At 46.9% G+C, this 19,380-nt stretch overlaps 2 protein-coding genes across 2 annotated transcripts in view; both read right to left on the bottom strand.

Moving 5' to 3' along the window:
- The window catches only part of LOC134579425 (golgin subfamily B member 1-like), a 146,027-nt gene that overhangs the window by 109,161 nt on the left and 17,486 nt on the right, over positions 1 to 19,380 (bottom strand). The gene's annotated exons all lie outside the window — the stretch shown is intronic.
- Positions 9,270 to 17,940, bottom strand: LOC134578701 (CD59 glycoprotein-like). The gene is made up of 3 exons (XM_063437693.1): positions 17,830 to 17,940; positions 16,030 to 16,134; positions 9,270 to 9,514 (listed from the first exon to the last, which is right to left on the bottom strand). The coding sequence occupies exons 1-3, from the start codon at positions 17,924 to 17,926 to the stop codon at positions 9,324 to 9,326; spliced, it is 393 nt and encodes a 130-aa protein (XP_063293763.1). The 5' UTR covers positions 17,927 to 17,940; the 3' UTR covers positions 9,270 to 9,323.

Genomic DNA, 19,380 nt, shown 5'->3' with positions numbered 1-19,380 from the left:
TGTTTACTAGACATGCCCCTACTCGCGGTATAGCGAGTAGGGGCAAAATGTACTAATACTAAGTCATTTTTACTTAGTATTAGTAAATTTGGCTGAGAGACCAATTTAGGTCTTTCAGCCTTTTGGTAGATAACTCCCTAATACCGTGGGAATGAGGGAGTTATCTACTAAGCGGCTGCAATAGAAGTGCCGAAGTCCCGAAGTGTCGAAGTGCTGAAGTTCCGAAGTGCTGAAGTGCCAAAGTTGCCGAATTTCCAAAGTGCCGAAGTGCTGAAGTTCCGAAATTCCGAAGTGTTGAAGTGACGAATTGCCGAACCGAACCAAAAATTTTCCCCATGCACATGCCTACTGAGAAGCGGATTACAGTAGTCAAGGCGAGAAAGGACAGTTGAACGGACCAACCGCTTAGTCGCATCTGGCGTTAAGTAGGGGCGGATGCGCACAATGTTTTTGAGATGGAAATGACAGGATTTGGCGATAGATTGAACATGAGGCTTGAAGGAGAGGTCGGAGTCAAAGAGAACACCTAGGCAGCGAGCCTGCGTGGTGGAGCTGATGGTAGCACCGTTGACTTGGAGGTAGACAGACACAGGAGTAACAACACTTGAGGGAGGAAAGACCAGAATTTCAGTTTTGGTCAAGTTTAGTTTAAGGAAGTGGGCAGCCATCTAGTTAGAAACAGCAGAGAGGCAGTCAGAGACACTAGTCAAGAGGGACGGGGAGAGATCAGGAGAGGACAGGTAGATTTGCGTGTCATCTGCATGGAAATGATATTGGAAGCCAAAGGAGCTAATGAGTTTACCAATGGAGGCAGTATAGATGGAGAACAGTAGGGGACCAAGGACTGAACCTTGGGGGACACCAACAGAGAGGAGTTGGGGAGAAGAAGCGGAGCCAGAGAAAGAAACACTGAAAGAGCGCTGGGAGAGGTAGGAGGAGCACCAGGAGAGAGCAATATCTTGTAGACCGATATTGCGGAGGATGAGAAGAAGCTGTTGATGATCCTATGGAAAAGCATTGTGATTGGCTGATGTGGCAGCCACCTGGCTAGGAACACGGGTTTTGCCGCCAGAGATGTCCTTTTCCCCTAGTAACGAATTACGCTGTAGCAACTCTGGTCTCAATAGCAATTACAAGTAGGCTTTCCCCATAGCGATAATCCAAAGCAGATATAGTAGTGATATAGCAAGTATAGCTTTCCCCCACAGACATTAATCGAGACTGAATGCTGGGGGTGAACTGGTTTATTGGAGGCCACAAACGGCCTTTTATGCAACAGCCCCTGCAAGGGGTTTCTGACTCATCATTACAGGGAAATCCCCCTCATATTTCCTCTGTACCTGAGAGAACTATTTGAAAGTAAACATCTAAATTAAATTCTCTCAGGTACAGAACGTACAATTTTTATACACCCCAAAATACACATAACACAATCAAGTCTTATATCCCCGGATAGCCTGGATCTGAGCGGCCAACATATCCAAAAAGCAATCAGATTCCACAAACGCAGCCGAAATGCCACCGGGGTAAAGCTCTGACAGACCGCACACAAGGCTCCTGGCCAAAATAGTTCCATGGAATCGGGGGTTAGCGGTCGGTCTCTTTCGGGGGTATAAAAACACACAAAACACCGAATGTAGATCTTAGTTCGTATGCTGATTTTGTGCATCTCATTCGGGAGTATGCTCCCACCGAACAGTGTTGCTTACAGATGAATATAAACGAACGAAGGCGGGAATGGAAGTTCAGTGGTGTTCGGGCAGGCGAGTGTCTGATTTTAGTTCCATGCACTCGACAAACACTGCTGCCTGCATTCGCGGCACAAGATGACCGCCATCTTCGAATGACGACCACTCAGCCGACCGTTTAGAACGCTGCTGTTTACAAGTGTTAATGAGGTGTTGACAGGGTTGATGGAGGTTAACAAGCAGCATACGGGTGGTCTGGTAGTTTGTGGTTTTGTTCGGTATTCGAACAAAACAAGAATAACATTTTAGGCGAACACAGTACACCAAACCTCTTCAGATCAGCGGGAGGGGGACCCTGAGGGTGGGGGGGGGGACCTAAGGAATATATAGTGTCAGGAAAACTGGTTTGTTTTCCTGACACTATAATGATCCTTTAAAAATTAAGTTAACCAACTTTCTGCTGTGTGATACAAAAGTGAATACAAATACAAAAAAACAAGAGTAGTGGGAGTTTGAGTGCAGGACTTTTTTTGTGTATTTGTATTCACTTTTGTATCACACAGCTATGTTACAATGCTGCCGCCCATCCCATGTGTTCCTTATTAAAGTTTAATAAGCATGTAGGGGTTTTGAATAATACCCCTCTCTGTGTCATTAGAGATATCTTTGCCAGAAGCTCAAGGGCGCAAGGTGAATAGTCAGTGTAGGACCCACCTAAGAGGTTTGCCTTGACGTGGTGGGCATTCCCTCTCATGGCCATTGGAGCAGTGGCGTAGTAAGGTGGGGAGGTCCACCCTGGGCGGCACTTAGTGGGGGCACCAAGGATCCTGCACCCACCTACTGAGGGAGACCTGGCAACTATCCTGTTCTGCTTGCCAGGTCTCCTCCGTGCGGTGCAGAGAGAGAGTGGAAGAGGTGGGGCAGGAGGATGGGAAGTGAGGTCACCTCCTGTGCTCTCCTGTCCTGCAGAGTGAAGAGAAAGAGCAGCCTGGCAGAAACACCAGGTAAGCTCTTCCCAACCCCTCCTCACTGCACAGCCCCTCTCTCCCCCTGCCACCCTGACAGCCCCACTCCCTGCACAGATTCCCTCTCCCCCTCCCTCCCTGCACAGATCCCCTCCCTCCCCTGCACAAATCCCCTCTCCCCCTCCCTCCCATGCACAGATCCCCTGCCTCCTTGACAGCTCCCCTCCCTGCACAGATCCCCTCCCTCCCTTGCACACATCCTCTCTCCCCTTCCCTCACCTGCACACATCCCCTCCCCCCTCCCACCTCACTCCCCTGACAGCCCTCCTCCCTGATCAGATCCCCTTTTCCCTTGCTTCCCTTGCACTCATCCCGTCTCCTCCTCCCTTCCCTGAACAGATCCCCCTGCCTCCTTGACAGCGGCCCTCTCCCTGCACAAATCCCTTCTCTGCCTCCCCTCACAGGTACCCTCTCTCTCTGCACAGTCCCCTTCCCTGCACATATCCCTTCTCCCCCCGACTCCCCTGCACAGATCCCCCTGTCTCCCTAACATTCCGCCTCCCTCCCCTGCACAGATCCCCTCTGCCCTGCCTCACCGACAGTCCCCCTCCCCTGCACAGACCCCCTTTCCCCCTTCCTTCCATACAGCCCCCCTCTCCCCGTCCCTCCTCTGCACAGATCTCCTCTCTTCCCTGCACAGATCCCTCTTCCCCTGCACAGATCCCCTCTTACCCTCCCTCCCCTGCACAGATCTCTTCTCAGTTTCCCTCCCCCTCCCCTGCACAGATCCCCTCTGTCCCTGCACCCTGACAATCCCCCTAACTCCCTTGTACAGATCCCCCCTCCCTCCCTTACACATATCTCCTCTCCCCCTGCCTTCCTAGCACCCTGACAGTCCCTTTCCCCTGCACTCAACACACACCCTCTTTCCCAAAAAATAAAAGTATATATTTTTTTAAAATGTATAACAAAAATGTAATTCAATAAACTGCATTTCACTCTGAAGTGTTTATTTTCACACTAATAAAAAGTTAAAGGGACACAATAGTCACCTGAACAACTTTAGCTTAATGAAGCAATTTTGGTGTATAGAACATGCCCCTGCAGCCTCACTGCTCAATCCTCTGCCATTTAGGAGTTAAATCCCTTTGTTTATGAACCCTAGTCACACCTCCCTGCATGTGACTTGCACAGCCTTCCATAAACACTTCCTGTAAAGAGAGCCCTATTTAGGCTTTCTTTATTGCAAGTTCTGTTTAATTGCGATTTTCTTACCCCCTGCTATGTTAATAGCTTGCTAGACCATGCAAGATGTATGTGATTAAAGTTCAATTTAGAGATTGGGATACAATTATTTAAGGTAAATTACATCTGTTTGAAAGTGAAACCAGTTTTTTTTTTCATGCAGGCTCTGTCAATCATAGCAAGGGGAGGTGTGGCTAGGGCTGCATAAACAGAAACAAAGTGATTTAACTCCTAAATGACAGTGAATTGAGCAGTGAGATTGCAGGGGAATGATCTATACACTAAAACTGCTTTATTTAGCTAAAGTAATTTAGGTGACTATAGTGTCCCTTTAAATATACTGAAGCGCTTCAGTAACAATAATTATTTCAAGGAACACTCTGACCAAATGGGCAAACCCACCCCCCCATGAATTCACTGTTTAGTAGATATGCCCCTAATGAATTACATGCATTTATTCATTGAGTGTATATCTTTAAAAAAGCTTGAAAAGGTTTTAAACTGTGTTGTACTATAAGGCGTTGAGTACTTAAAAGAGGTATGTCTGGTGCAGCCACGGACGTCCACAACTGCACCGGACATGACATGGGTCGAGAAAGGGGCGGCAAACTCAGGGGCAGCCCCGGGCGGCAAAAGCCCTAGCTACGCCACTGCACTGGAGTAACTAAATAACTAAAAATAAATGGTTGTTTACTCACATTTGATAGAACAGTAATATATATATATATATAAATGGGATATAATGTAGCATAAGTTATCCAGAAGATAATCCTTGCCAGGGGTGAAGTGTGGAGTGGAATAGATTCTTCAGAAGTGTTGATGTGCCAGTATCAATAAATAGTTTAAAAAAATAATATAAAAGCATAAAAAAATAGTCTGTGAAAGCCAAATATACATTAAAAGAACACAACGCGTTTCGCCAAACAAAGGGCTTTTTCAAGTCAGACCAGTAAGATTCTAACCACAGATATGCAGTATCAATGTCATTTTATTCAACACAAAATAAAATTATATTATTTCAGAGGGAAAGCCAACAAGATGAGATATCAGTGTCATAGGGGGAGATTTACAATACATCCAAAAGCCTAATTATGCGGTGGAAAATATTTTATTCACATTTAAAGGTATTTATATTTCATTTTGCTGAAGATCCCGGTTCATGATATCCCAGCGGGAATAGGAGATGCCAATTAGCAGGGGAGGGCTGGCAGCCTTAGGCCTGGGGGGCAAAACCAGTCAAGTGGCCCATTGCACCACCAAATCAGTTCACCATCCATGCCCACCTTTTTCTGGCTTTATAATGGATATTGATGTTATGCTAATCAGTAGCTCTTTGCCATACCCGCTCGTTCACGGCTCTGACTTTCAATGTTGTCAGAGCACAGGCTGAGAATCTCTGAGCCTGTGCTCTGACTCACTAACTGAGCGCTGGAACCACGAGGGAGAGTATATGATCTGACTGCACCTACTGCTGGTGCGCACCAGTGGACCACCAGCGAATCGTTTAAATTAAATATGCTGGTGTACCCAACTTGTGAGCTGTGTTGGCTGCCGGGTGCCTCTGTTGTCATGGCACCCTGCGTGACCGCACCAATTTGCCCACCCCAACGGCTGGCCCTGCTGACACACACTGACGTTACTACTTAGACATCCCTCAATATTAATACAGACATCAGACACCAATAAACTGTGGAAACAGAGCTGATCCCCCCAAATTTATAAAGGTTTGCTTAGAGGATTTATTGTAAGATTAAATCATGCCTCCTCCTCTCTCTCCCCCATGCGCTGCTCTGTAGGCTGGGAGGAAGTGAAGAGTAATCACAGTCTCCCAGCACAAGGCCACCTGTGGCTGCATGGGGAAAAGCTGTTTAATTTAATGCTTGCAGGACGGCCAGCTGCCGCAGAACCTCTTTGTTTCCGTCTCTGAAAAGGGCTCCAGGCACTGCTTGTTGTGAGTGTGAGCCACTGTAAATTAGGGGCAGAGGGCAGAGGGCACTTGCACTGCGGTCAAGACGGGTCTGGGCAGGAGGAGAGTGCAGTGCAATCAGTGAACTCCCCTCCTGTGGGTCACCAGTAGACTGGTGCACCTGCCCAGGATCAGAGCCGGTGCAAGGATTTTTGACGCCCTAGACAAAATATAAATTTGCCGCCCCCCCATGTGACATCACAATGCCCCACCCATATGATCTGCCATATGAACTAACGCCAGTGCTGCACACAGTGTGTGTTTACATTAAAAAGCCTGCAGGGACCAGCTATAGACACCACAACCACTTCATTAAGCTATAGTGTCCCTTTAATGTGAGGTAAATTACAGATTAGTGTCACTAATAATATACTAGATTGCCTACTTACAATTAGATGAGGATGATGATGAGCTGCAGTTTGGCTCCACTGGTCCGGTGTAGAACAGGATCTCCGGAGGCTGTTTGCAACTGTGGTCACAAAATTCAATGTTCTGGGAGAATTAGAAGCAGCTCCATTTTTTGGGGGCCTCTTACACAGCTCAAGGTCTGGGCCCCAGGGCCTGACGGTGAGTATGCCCATAAGGCCCACTCATAAGTCCACTTATATGTTCCACCCACCCATGAGTTCGCTCACAGGGAGTGGAGTGTGTAGGGGATGTGTTATGAGTTATTGTAGAGGATCTAATATGTGTGCTTATGGTATGTAGTTTATAGGGATACCAGTTTGTGCAGGTGATGCAGTTTGTTTGTGTGTAGTGGAAGCAGTGTGTATTTGTGTATAAGGGATGTATTATGTGTTTCTGGTTGTGTGTAAGGGATGCATTGTGTGAATCTGTGTTTGTATGCATAAGGGATGCAAGGTGTGTGTCTGTATGTGTGTGCATTGAGTGTAAGAGATGCATTGTGTGTATGTAAGAAAAGCAGTGTGTGTGTATTTGCATTGTCTGTTTCTGTGTATGTGTGCAAAGGATGCATTGTCTTTGTGTGGGGGTTGCATTGTGTGTGTGTGTGTGTGTGTGTGTGTGTAATGGATGCATTGTGTGTTTCTCTGTGTGTAAGGGAAGCATGTTGTGTTTCTGTGTATGCATAGGGATGCATTGTGTGTTTCTGTGTATGTATAGGGATGCATTGTGTGTGTGTGTGTGCGCATAGTGTGAAAGAGCTCCCTGTCTTGCCCCCTGTCCTATAGAGCTGTCCCTTCGAGCTTCTTAACCCTCCTACTTCTTCTTACTCCCCCTTCTTCTTCTTCTTCTTACCCCCTTCTTCTTCTTCTTACTCCCCCTTCTTCTTACTCCCCCTTCTTCTTACCCCCCTCTTCTTCTTACTCCCCCTTCTTCTTCTTCTTATCTCCCCTCCTTCTTACTCCCCCCCTTCCCCCCTCTTTTTCTTATCTCCCCTCCTTCTTATTCCCCCTCTCTCTCTTCTTACTCCCCCTCCCCTTCCCCCCTCTTTTTCTTATCTCCCCTCCTTCTTACTCCCCCCTCTTCTTACTCCCCTTCCCCCTCTTCTTCTTACTCCCCCTCCCCCTCTTCTTCTTACTTCCCCTTCTTCTTCTTACCCCCCTCTTTTTCTTATCTCCCCTCCTTCTTACTCCCCCCTTCTTTTTCTTATCTCCCCTCCTTCTTACTCCCCCCTCCCCCTCTTCTTATTCCCCCTCCCCCTCTTCTTATTCCCCCTCCCCCTCTTCTTCCCCCCTTTTTCTTATCTCCCCTCCTTCTTACTCCCCCTCCCCCTCTCCCTACTCCCCCTCCCTCTCTTCTTACTCCCCCTCTCTTCTTCTTACTCCCCCTCCCCCTCTTCTTCTTACTTCCCCTTCTTCTTACCCCCCTCTTTTTCTTATCTCCCCTCCTTCTAACTCCCCCTCTTCTTACTCCCCCCCTTCTTTTTCGTATCTCCCCTCCTTCTTACTCCCCCTCTTCTTACTCCCCCCCCTTCTTTTTCGTATCTCCCCTCCTTCTTACTCCCCCTCCCCCTCTTCTTATTTCCCCTCCCCCTCTTCTTCCCCCCTTTTTCTTATCTCCCCTCCTTCTTACTGCCCCCTCTCCTTACTCCCCCTCTCCCTACTCCCCCTCCCTCTCTTCTTCTTACTCCCCCCTCCCTCTCTTCTTAACCCCTCCCCTCTTACTCCCCCCTCCCTCTCTTCTTACCCCCTCCCCTCTTACTCTCCCCCTCCCCTCTTACTCTCCCCCTCCCCTCTTACTCTCCCCCTCCCCTCTTCTTACTCCCCCCTCCCCTCTTCTTACTCCCCCCTCCCTCTCCTTACTTCCCTCTCCTTACTCCCCCCTCCCTCTTCTTACTCTCCCCCTCCCCTCCTCTTACTCCCCCCTCCCCTCTTACTCCCCCTCCCCTCCTCTTACTCCCCCCTCCCCTCTTACTCCCCCTCCCCTCCTCTTACTCCCCCCTCCCCTCTTACTCCCCCTCCCCTCCCCTCCTCTTACTCCCCCCTCCCCTCTTACTCAGCCCTCACTCTCCCCCTCTTCTTACTCTCCCCCCTCCCCTCCCCTCCCCTCTTCTTACTCTCCCCCCTCCCCTCCCCTCTTCTTACTCTCCCCCTCCCCTCCCCTCTTCTTATTCCTCCCCTCTTCTTATTCCCCCCCCTCTCCCCTCTTCTTATTCCCCTCCTCTCCCCTCTTCTTACCCCCCTCCCCTCTTCTTATTCCCCCCCCCCTTCTTATTCCCCCCCCTTCTTATCCCTCCCTCTCCCCTCTTCTTAACCCCCCTCTTCTTATCCCCCCTCTTCTTATCCTCTCCCCTCTTCTTATCCCCCCACCCTCTCCCCTCTTCTTATTCCCCCACCCTCTCCCCTCTTCTTATTCCCCCACCCTCTCCCCTCTTCTTATTCCCCCCACCCAGTCCCCTCTTCTTATTCCCCCACCCTCTCCCCTCTTCTTATTCCCCCACCCTCTCCCCTCTTCTTATTCCCCCCCACCCAGTCCCCTCTTCTTATTTCCCCCACCCTCTCCCCTCTTCTTATTCACCCCCTACCTCCCCTCTTCTTACCCCCTCCCCTGTAGCGTGGCCGAGCTGCTTTCCGGTCCGTGGTCCCGGCCGGAGTGATGGGAAGGTGCACGCTCAGTGTGCACTTCCTGTCAGTCCGGCCGGTTACAGGAAACAGAAACTCAGCGCGGAACAGGAGTTTCTGTTTCCTGTACCCGGCCGGACTGACAGGTGCACTCAGTGTGCACCTTCCCATCACTCCGGCCGGGACCGCGGACCGGAGACCAGCTCCGGCCACGCTACAAGGGAGGGGAGGGAGGGGAGAAGCTGCTGCAGCCGTCTGAGCGCTCTGCTCAGGCGGCTGCAGCATTTAAAGGGCCGGCCCACCGCGGCCGGTCCTAAAAGAATTTCGGGCGGCCTGGGGGGCAATTGCCTCCCTGCCCCCCGGCCCAGCCCGCCCCTGCCAATTAGTTTATGAACTGCAGGTTGTTCTTGAACAGGAAGAGACACTAGGAGCATCATCAGCGACAGATCATGAAAACTACTGCAACTAGACTGAGGACCACAGAGATGACCGGAAGGCTGGTTCTACCACTGTTACACAGGTTACTAGAGCAGCAAGTGTAATTGAAGCGGGTCAGCTTAAAATATTCCGCTAAACCTTGTGAGTCACATTTGGTAAAATCCCAGCAGTTGTAATAGGACCCACTAGCTAAAAAAACCAAATGAAAATAATTACCATAAGAAAATAGAGAGAAAGATACAGATAGTAAAGGATAATATAATAGAGAGAGAGAGAGAGAGACCTATTCAGAAATACCATGGACAGTCATGTTTATATAGCGATACAGATAGATATATTTATTAATACAGCCAACATTTCAAATGGACAAAGATGGACACTTTAACCCCTTAAGTGCGGTGGGCGTGCTAGGCCATCCGGAAAAAAATGGGCTTTAATGTCGCAGGGAGCCATAGCACGCTGTCAGGATCGGGACAGGGATCCAACACGCAGAGTACAAACAGTAGCCAGATACGTATACCGGACCTTAGAATGGCCGGACTAACGTAAGTAGTACAGTATAGAATGGTCAAAGACAAGCCGAGGTCGAGGGTAACAGAAGACAGGTAAGCGAGAGACAAGCCGAATCAAGGGTAACAGAGATAAGCAGAGTAAGGTAAACAAGCCGGGTCAAAACCAAAAGGGATAATAGAATACACAAGCACTGAGTGACTAGAACAAGCTAGAACCACGACAGGGCAATGAGCTAATGAAAGAAGCTCTGTTAAATACCCTGTTCAGAGCAGTAACCACGCCTCCAAGGCGTCCTGATTGGTCCTGCAGCCATTGACTGACAGGTTGTTCCGGGGGAGTGTCCTGATGACTACTTCCTGCCTAGATGCTGTAAAAGGCAGTCACTCCCTCGCGGCCGGCCTAGCATGACCGGATAGACCGCGGGGAAGGGAGCCATCAGACCGTCTGGATGGAGGAACAGCTAAGTCTCTACCTCTTTCGGAGGTAGAGACCACAGGTACCCTGACAGTACCCCCCCTCTCAGATACGCCCACCGGGCGGAATGAACCGGGACGAGATGGGAAGCGAGAGTGATACGCCCTGCGGAGACGGGGAGCATGAACATCCTCCTGAGGTACCCAACTCCTCTCCTCAGGACCATATCCCTTCCAATCAACCAGATATTGTACTCTCCCCCGGGAGATTCGAGAATCAATAATAGAGTTAACCTCATACTCCTCCTGACCCTCCACCTGAACGGGGCGAGGAGGGGCTATTGTGGAGGAAAATCTGTTACATATGAGTGGTTTCAGCAATGAAACGTGAAACGAGTTCGGGATGCGTAAGGTATTAGGAAGAGCTAAACGATACGCAACTGGATTGATACGGGTCAGCACCCTGTAGGGTCCAATATAACGAGGAGCGAACTTCATGGAGGGCACTTTTAAACGGATGTTCCTCGTGCTCAGCCATACCCTATCACCTGGAACAAAGACCGGAGCCGCCCTTCTACGTTTATCAGCGTGTTTCTTGACCAACATAGAGTTGTGCACAAGGATTTGTCGAGTTTGATCCCACAACTTCCTCAAATTGGCAACATGAACATCAACCGACGGCACCCCCTGGGAAGGGGAATCCGAAGGAAGAATAGACGGATGAAAACCATAATTCATGAAGAAGGGGCTTGAATGAGTAGAATCGCAAACGAGATTGTTGTGTGCAAACTCCGCCCAAGGAATCAAACCGACCCAATCATCCTGGTGTTCAGAAACAAAGCATCGTAAATATTGTTCAATTTTCTGGTTGGTACGTTCAGCAGCTCCGTTAGACTGAGGATGATAGGCAGAAGAAAAGTTGAATTTAATACCAAGTTGAGAGCAGAAGGACCTCCAAAAGCGGGAAACAAATTGGGAGCCTCTGTCCGATACAATTTGAGAGGGTATCCCATGTAGGCGAAAAATCTCCTTAGCGAATATCTCTGCCAATTCGGGAGAAGACGGGAGTTTAGGCAGGGGAATGAAGTGTGCCATCTTAGTAAACCTGTCAACCACGGTGAGGATAACAGTCTGTCTTTTAGAGATGGGTAGATCGACAATAAAGTCCATGGCCAAACAGGACCATGGTTTTTCTGGAACCTCCAAGGGTTGCAGGAATCCACATGGAAGCGTATGGGGTTGTTTGGTTTTAGTACAAACTTCACATGCAGCGATGAACTCCTCAATATCCCTCCGTAAAGCAGGCCACCAGAAGTCCTTAGAGATCAACGCGTAAGTTTTGCGAATACCAGGATGTCCCGCCATCTTGCTATTATGTAAACACTGTAAAAGTTCCAGTTGAAGAGCAGGAGGAACGAAATGACGGCCCGCAGGAGTCTGTTTAGGTGCTAGATGTTGCAACTTAATGATCTCGGCCAGTAATGGAGAATGAATCCTGCGATTCGTATTAGCAATGATATTGCATTTCGGAACTATAGAAGAAAGAACTGGTTCAGGTACAGTAGAAGGTTCATATTGGTGAGATAATGCATCGGCTTTAGAGTTTTTAGAACCAGGTCTGTAAGTCAGTACATAATTGAAGTGAGTCAGGAATAAGGACCAACGAGCTTCTCTAGAGGATAAGCGCTTAGCCTCCCCAATATAGGACAAGTTTTTGTGGTCCGTCAAAATCGTAATAGGGTGTAGGGTCCCCTCCAACAAATGTCTCCACTCCTTTAAGGCTTTAATGACTGCTAACAGTTCCCTTTCCCCGATGTCATATCTGCTCTCAGGCCCAGAAAATTTCTTAGAGAAGAAACCACAAGGGTGTAACGGTTTATCCACCCCTAACCTTTGAGACAGAACAGCCCCAACTGCTGTCTCAGAGGCATCGACCTCGAGCAAGAGAGGCAGAGTCGTATCAGGATGGACTAGAATGGGAGCCGAGGCAAAAAGTTCCTTGAGAGTCTTGAAAGCACCCAGAGCTTCCTTAGACCAGAACTTAGTATCAGCCCCTTGTTTGGTCATATTGGTAATAGGCGCAATGATAGAGGAGTATCCTTTAATGAAGCGCCTATAGTAGTTGGAAAAACCAATAAACCTTTGGATAGCCTTGAGTCCTTTGGGCAAGGGCCAGTCTAAAATAGATTGAAGTTTTACAGGATCCATTTTAAAACCCTCCCCAGAAATCACGTATCCAAGAAAGTCTACCTGAGACTGATCAAAACTGCACTTCTCCAATTTGCAATATAGACCATGTTGCAGCAGCTTGTGTAATACCTTTCTGACCTGTCTATGGTGAGTCTCAATCTCCTTAGAGTGTATTAGTATGTCGTCCAGGTAAACAATAACACAATCATGCTGAAACTCCCTAAGTACCTCATTAATCAAATCTTGAAATACTGCAGGAGCATTGCATAGTCCAAATGGCATAACAGTGTATTCGTAATGGCCATACCGGGTATTGAATGCCGTCATCCACTCGTGACCTTGCTGGATTCTCACCAAATTGTAAGCCCCTCTGAGATCTAACTTGGTGAAGATTTTGGAGCCCTTAAGACGATCAAATAACTCGGTAATCAGTGGGATAGGATAGGCATTTCTGACAGTTATTTTATTCAAGCCTCGGTAATCGATACAAGGTCTCAGCGTGCCATCCTTCTTCTTAATGAAAAAGAACCCAGCCCCGGCCGGAGAAGAAGACCTCCTGATGAATCCCTTTTCTAAATTCTCCCGAATATACTCCTCTAGAACCGAGTTTTCCTGAACAGACAAAGGATATACATGGCCCCTCGGAGGCATAGTGCCGGGTAGAAGCTTAATCTTACAGTCAAATGACCTGTGTGGAGGCAAAGAATCGGCATTCTTCTTGTCAAACACTGCCCTTAAGTCTAGGTAAAGGTCTGGTATTTGTCTTTCTGTGGACTGAGTAGGATTCTCCGGTATGTTAATATTAGCTAATGGAGAAACCTTGCACAAACACCGATCCTGGCAGCCCTGGCCCCACGAGAGTATCTCTCCTAACTCCCAATCGATAATAGGGTTATGTTTTTTCAACCATGGGTACCCCAGAACTATGGGAACGGAAGGAGACGAAATGAGCAGAAGAGATAAATTCTCCACGTGTAGGATACCCACATTTAAATTAATGGGTACGGTCTCACGAAAGATAACAGGGTCTAGTAGTGGTCTACCATCTATGGCCTCAACGGCCAAAGGTGTCTCCCTTAGCTGGGATGGGAAATTGTTCTTACTAGCAAAGGCTTGGTCGATAAAATTCTCAGCAGCACCGGAATCTATCAATGCCATAGCCCTTACTACTTCCCTCCCCCAAGTTAAGGAAACTGGTAGCAGAAGCCTGTGATCTTTATAATCAGGAGTAGAGGACAAAATAGAAACACCCAAGGCCTGTCCTCTAGAGAGACTTAGGTGCGAGCGTTTCCCGGGCGGTTAGAACAGTTCGAGAGTAAATGACCCTTGGCTCCACAATACATACACAAACCCTCTCTTCTCCTGTGCTGTCTTTCCTCCTCAGAGAGGCGGGTATACCCTATCTGCATAGGTTCAGTAAGCAAAGATATCGTGGAGTCAGGACTTGGAACAGCGGGAGCTAACCTAAAAGAAGGTCTCTGGTTCCTCTCTCGAGTGTTCTGTCTCTCTCTTAGACGTTCATCTATACGAGAGATGAACGAAATTAAATCCTCTAAATTCTCAGGGAGTTCTCTGGTAGCAACCTCATCAAGGATTACATCAGATAGGCCATTCAAAAATACATCCATATACGCCTGCTCATTCCACTTGATTTCTGCCGCCAGAGACCTGAACTCTAGTGCATAATCCACCAGTGTTTGGTTCTCCTGTCTCAGGCGCAACAGTAATCTGGCTGCATTAACCTTTCTACCTGGAGGGTCAAATGTTCTTCTAAAAGCAGCTACAAATGCGTTATAGTTATAAACTAATGGATTATCGTTCTCCCATAGTGGGTTGGCCCATCTCAGAGCTTTCTCAATGAGTAGGGTGATAATAAATCCTACTTTTGCCCTATCTGTAGGATAAGAGCGAGGTTGCAATTCAAAGTGGATACTAATTTGGTTTAAAAAACCACGACACTTCTCAGGAGCCCCACCATAGCGTACTGGGGGGGTAATGTGAGAAGAAGCACCCACTGTGGCTACCTCTAGACCTGAACCGACAGGAGAAACAGGGGTATTACGTATCTCCTCTGGTGGGTTATTGGCACAAGCTAATAGAGCCTGTAGCGCAAGCGCCATCTGATCCATTCTGTGATCCATGGCTTCAAACCTAGGATCAGGAGCAGCCAGCTGACTGTTTGTACTTGCAGGATCCATTGGCCCTGTCGTAATGTCAGGATCGGGACAGGGATCCAACACGCAGAGTACAAACAGTAGCCAGATACGTATACCGGACCTTAGAATGGCCGGACTAACGTAAGTAGTACAGTATAGAATGGTCAAAGACAAGCCGAGGTCGAGGGTAACAGAAGACAGGTAAGCGAGAGACAAGCCGAATCAAGGGTAACAGAGATAAGCAGAGTAAGGTAAACAAGCCGGGTCAAAACCAAAAGGGATAATAGAATACACAAGCACTGAGTGACTAGAACAAGCTAGAACCACGACAGGGCAATGAGCTAATGAAAGAAGCTCTGTTAAATACCCTGTTCAGAGCAGTAACCACGCCTCCAAGGCGTCCTGATTGGTCCTGCAGCCATTGACTGACAGGTTGTTCCGGGGGAGTGTCCTGATGACTACTTCCTGCCTAGATGCTGTAAAAGGCAGTCACTCCCTCGCGGCCGGCCTAGCATGACCGGATAGACCGCGGGGAAGGGAGCCATCAGACCGTCTGGATGGAGGAACAGCTAAGTCTCTACCTCTTTCGGAGGTAGAGACCACAGGTACCCTGACACACGCCCACTAAATGGCCGTCCCCCTTGGCACTCCTAACTTATCCTCTACAGCGATCCAGCTCGGAGAAACTCCCTGGCAACACAGGTAATCCCCCTCCTGCAAATCCAGCCCTTCTGGGGGATCGGATCAGCAGTTTCCTCATCTGCCTTGGGTTGTATACTTTTGCAAATGGAATGCCATGAGAGTGGTAATTCTCATTTTTGACCCTGTAAGTTTCCAAAATCCCATAAAGCCTGTACATGGGGGTACTGTTGAACTCGTGAAACATTGCTGAATATGGGTGTTTTATTGCAGTGAAAGGTAACATTATTATGACATTTACAGTTAAAATGCCATGCGGAGCTAAGAAAATAACATTTCTTAATTTTTTTTTCAAATATTTTATGTGATGGAACTCCTGTTTTGATAAATAACAAGTGTGTGTGGACTTAATATGAAAGAGGTAAATTGTGGTTGAACAGAACTGACTCCGTCCTTAGCAAGTGAATTTTAGGGGTATAAGTGGGGGCGGGGCTGTTCTAAGAAATTTTTGTTGATTTATGAATAACAATTCATGCAACTTAAATGTAATTTAGAACAAGAACAATGTATCCTATTTACAGACTGATTTCTAAACACATTTATTGCTGTTTAAAGACCCATTCATGTAAATATAGAAAAGTGGGACAGAGGACTTTGAGCCCGAAACAGGGACACGTGGTAGGTATGCTTTATTCACAGAGACTGTTACATATAGACAAAACATCAGACATGTCCACACAAGGGATTTATTCAGGTTACATTTTATTTGCTTGGATCCAGTGAATCTACATACCTGTTGAAATTCTTATACAAACATCATTTGATGCGGGGCATGTTGTCTTGTTCCCACACTCTGCATTGCTAAACCATGGGCATTCCAAACAGTTCAACGCCAAACCTAGGTAAAAACTAAATTATGTTAAAGCCCAGAAATGATCAGAAAGAAGCTCACTGTCCCTCTGTTAGCTGCAGAACATAAATCATTAAAGGGATTCTACAGTGCAAGGATTTACAAATCTGTATCCTTGCCCCCCTCTCCCTTGCGCTCCAACTCCCCCATACTTGATATTGAAAAGGTTAAAAAACCCTTTCTGTTCTCACTTGTTTCCAGCACGGATCTCCCTTGGCGCTGGGTCGGCGATCCACTTCCTCCAGCATCACTCTAGGGGGTCCAAATGCGCATGCACCACAGTGATTAAAAGTCGCCAAGCCACAAGAAAATGCCTTTGGGTGTCTGATTGACAACCACTAGAAGCAGGTGTGAGAAAACCAGGATTTTCTCAACTTTGTTTGGACAATATTTTGGTTATTTTCAAACTATCGAACCACTGACCACCCCTCTGGCTCATTATTACTAAAGGAAATCTTCAATTAAGCGCTCTCTATGTGTGGCCGCCGTTCGTATAGCCAAACGCCACGTGGAAGAGAAAACAGTGGCCATCTTGTTTGCATGAAAGGAGGCAGCGGGACTAGGTTGTCGAGTGTCTGGAACTAAAATCGGACACTTGACTTCCCAAACGCCTGCTTCCTTTTCCCGAACAGCTAGGAGAGCGCTGATCGATAGTTTTGTTCCCACGATTTTTGCATATGTTGGTCACCCAGATCAGGGCTATCAGTGGATGTGCCATTTATGGGGGTGTCACGGTTTGTCCCTGTATTGTCATTGCCTGTAATAAGTTATGTCCCTGTTTTCCATCAGGTCCAGGAGGTGTCCTCTGTCCTGGAGAATTGCATAAAAGCCAGTGTGGCACAATAAAGATTCATTCCTGTTACACCCTTTATCAAGTTTTGGCTGATGTTCGGTTACCTGTTCGCTACTTTGGGAAATTCTGCTGGGAAAGCTGTACCTACTCTGGAGAAAGCGACGAATGGAAACCTGAATGGCGAGCTATAATCACTCATGTTCTTAGCCGTTCGAGTAAAAACAGACATACTCCTAGCTACCACTTCAGGGTTCATTACAGCAGGCTTAGTCCTGCAATGTAATTAGTGAAGTTTATATAAAACTGCAATGATTTACATTGCAGGACTAAGGGGGACAGGAACGTTGCACCCAGACCACTCCAATGAGCTGAATTGGTCATGCTGATGTTGATGGAGTTTACTCATTTAATAAGAAATGGTTTAGGACTTACAAGGTGATTGCACATTTTAGGCTAGAGATATATCAGATTAGGAACATTTTTGAAGGGTTATTTTCGACTAAAATCAAAAGAGATCACAACAGGACATTCTTTTTTTCTGACATGTTTATTTATTTTGTTGTTTTATGGCTGCATTTGTTTTCTTAACAATTAACTGTTGTGCAAGATATACCAGTCACTACCTATATGCAAAGGCTTATCGTGATGTACTAGTGTCTTTTAGCCATGCCGTTCTTTTCATGACAAATACAAGAGTTTAAAACCAATATCTGGCATGGTACCCATAACTCTCTCCATGCCAATTTCAATGGCTTATTTTGATTGTAGCAGCTTCGTCATCTTAAATCAGACTCACGGTAATGGAATACAAATATGGCTTTCTGAATTCAGGGTAACTAATCAAAATGTCAAAGGAGAAGTTCCAAACAATGACATGCATGCATACTTACCAGTGGGACATAGCGTAAGTAAAAGTATGCTGAGAGAGGCAATTGTACAAAGTCCCCAAATTCTACTCATGGTGCCTAAACAGAAGAGAGACATCATTGGTGTATCAATGTCTGTATTATCAAATACTTTGATCTAAGGAGAATACTATACATGCTCACAGCGCAAAAAAAACCTAAAACTTCCCTGACTGGGCTGAGGTGTGTAATACAGGATATATACGCAGGTTAGTTTCCATGAGACAAGATTTACTCATGTTAGATTGTTTAATAGATACAGGATGTACTCAGGTCAGGTTGTGTAATACAAGATTATCCTATTGCTGAAATGTAAATTGCCTTAGTGACACACTTGGAAAACTGGACACATTGGCAACAAATTACTTTGTGCCTGAGGAGTCATTTTATTTTGAAACATGCAAAATTCAGCCCTAAGCTCAAACTCCCACTACTCCTGGGCCGCAGCCATGACTATTGTACACATCAGCCCCAATATATACAATAAAAACCAAAGAAAAAAAGTTACCTGCTCACTATCCAGAAACCCTATGCACATTTAAATAAGTGGAGTTTTTTTAGCATCACTCCAATGGCCACTAAGTATGAGCCCACCTGCCACGTCAATGCAAACCTACACTAACAATTCACCTTGTTTATTTTAGATAAAAGGTAAACATCTCTAATGTGACAGGGGGGATATTTCTTTAAACCCATACACACTTATTAACCCTTAACAGGGAACACATGGGTGGGGGTGGCCAGTGATGTATTTAGTATCTGTGCTGCCCTAGGCATGACGGAACTTGGGCACCCCCTAATTTACATTTGCCCCACCCCTTCCTGTCAATGCCACACCTTTTTCTGTCAAACGACTAACACATATTTGACTGACAGACACACACTCAGATACACTGACATACACACTGATTTGACACAAACAATCACTGACATACACACACAATGACGCAGACACACATTCACTGACAGACACTCACATTCACTGACAGACACTCACTCACAGACACACACTGACAGACAGACACACGCTGACACAATCACTCAGAAACAAACACATTCACTGACAGACACACACACACTCACTGACAGACAGCCACACAGTGACCGACATACACACAATCACTCAGATACTCACTGACAGACATACACACACAATCACACAAACACTGACAGCCACACACACACACACAATTACTCAGACACACACTAACAGCCAGACACTGACAGCCAGACACACACATCACTCAGATACACACTGACAGCCAGACACATACAATCACTCAAACACAAACTGAAATACACACACTGACAGCAAGACACACAATCACTGACACACAAAAACTGAAATACACACACTGACAGCAAGACACACAATTACTGACATACAGCCACACAGTGACAGACATACACACACACACAATCACTCAGATACACACTGACAGACAAACACACACTGGCAGCCAGACACACACAAACATTGAGACACACACTGACAGCCAAACACGCACAATCACTCAGACACACACTGACAGACAT

The sequence above is a fragment of the Pelobates fuscus genome, chromosome 12 (genome assembly GCF_036172605.1).
Source record: "Pelobates fuscus isolate aPelFus1 chromosome 12, aPelFus1.pri, whole genome shotgun sequence".
NCBI lineage: Eukaryota > Metazoa > Chordata > Amphibia > Anura > Pelobatidae > Pelobates > Pelobates fuscus.
This window is presented reverse-complemented; position numbering and strand designations above follow the sequence as displayed.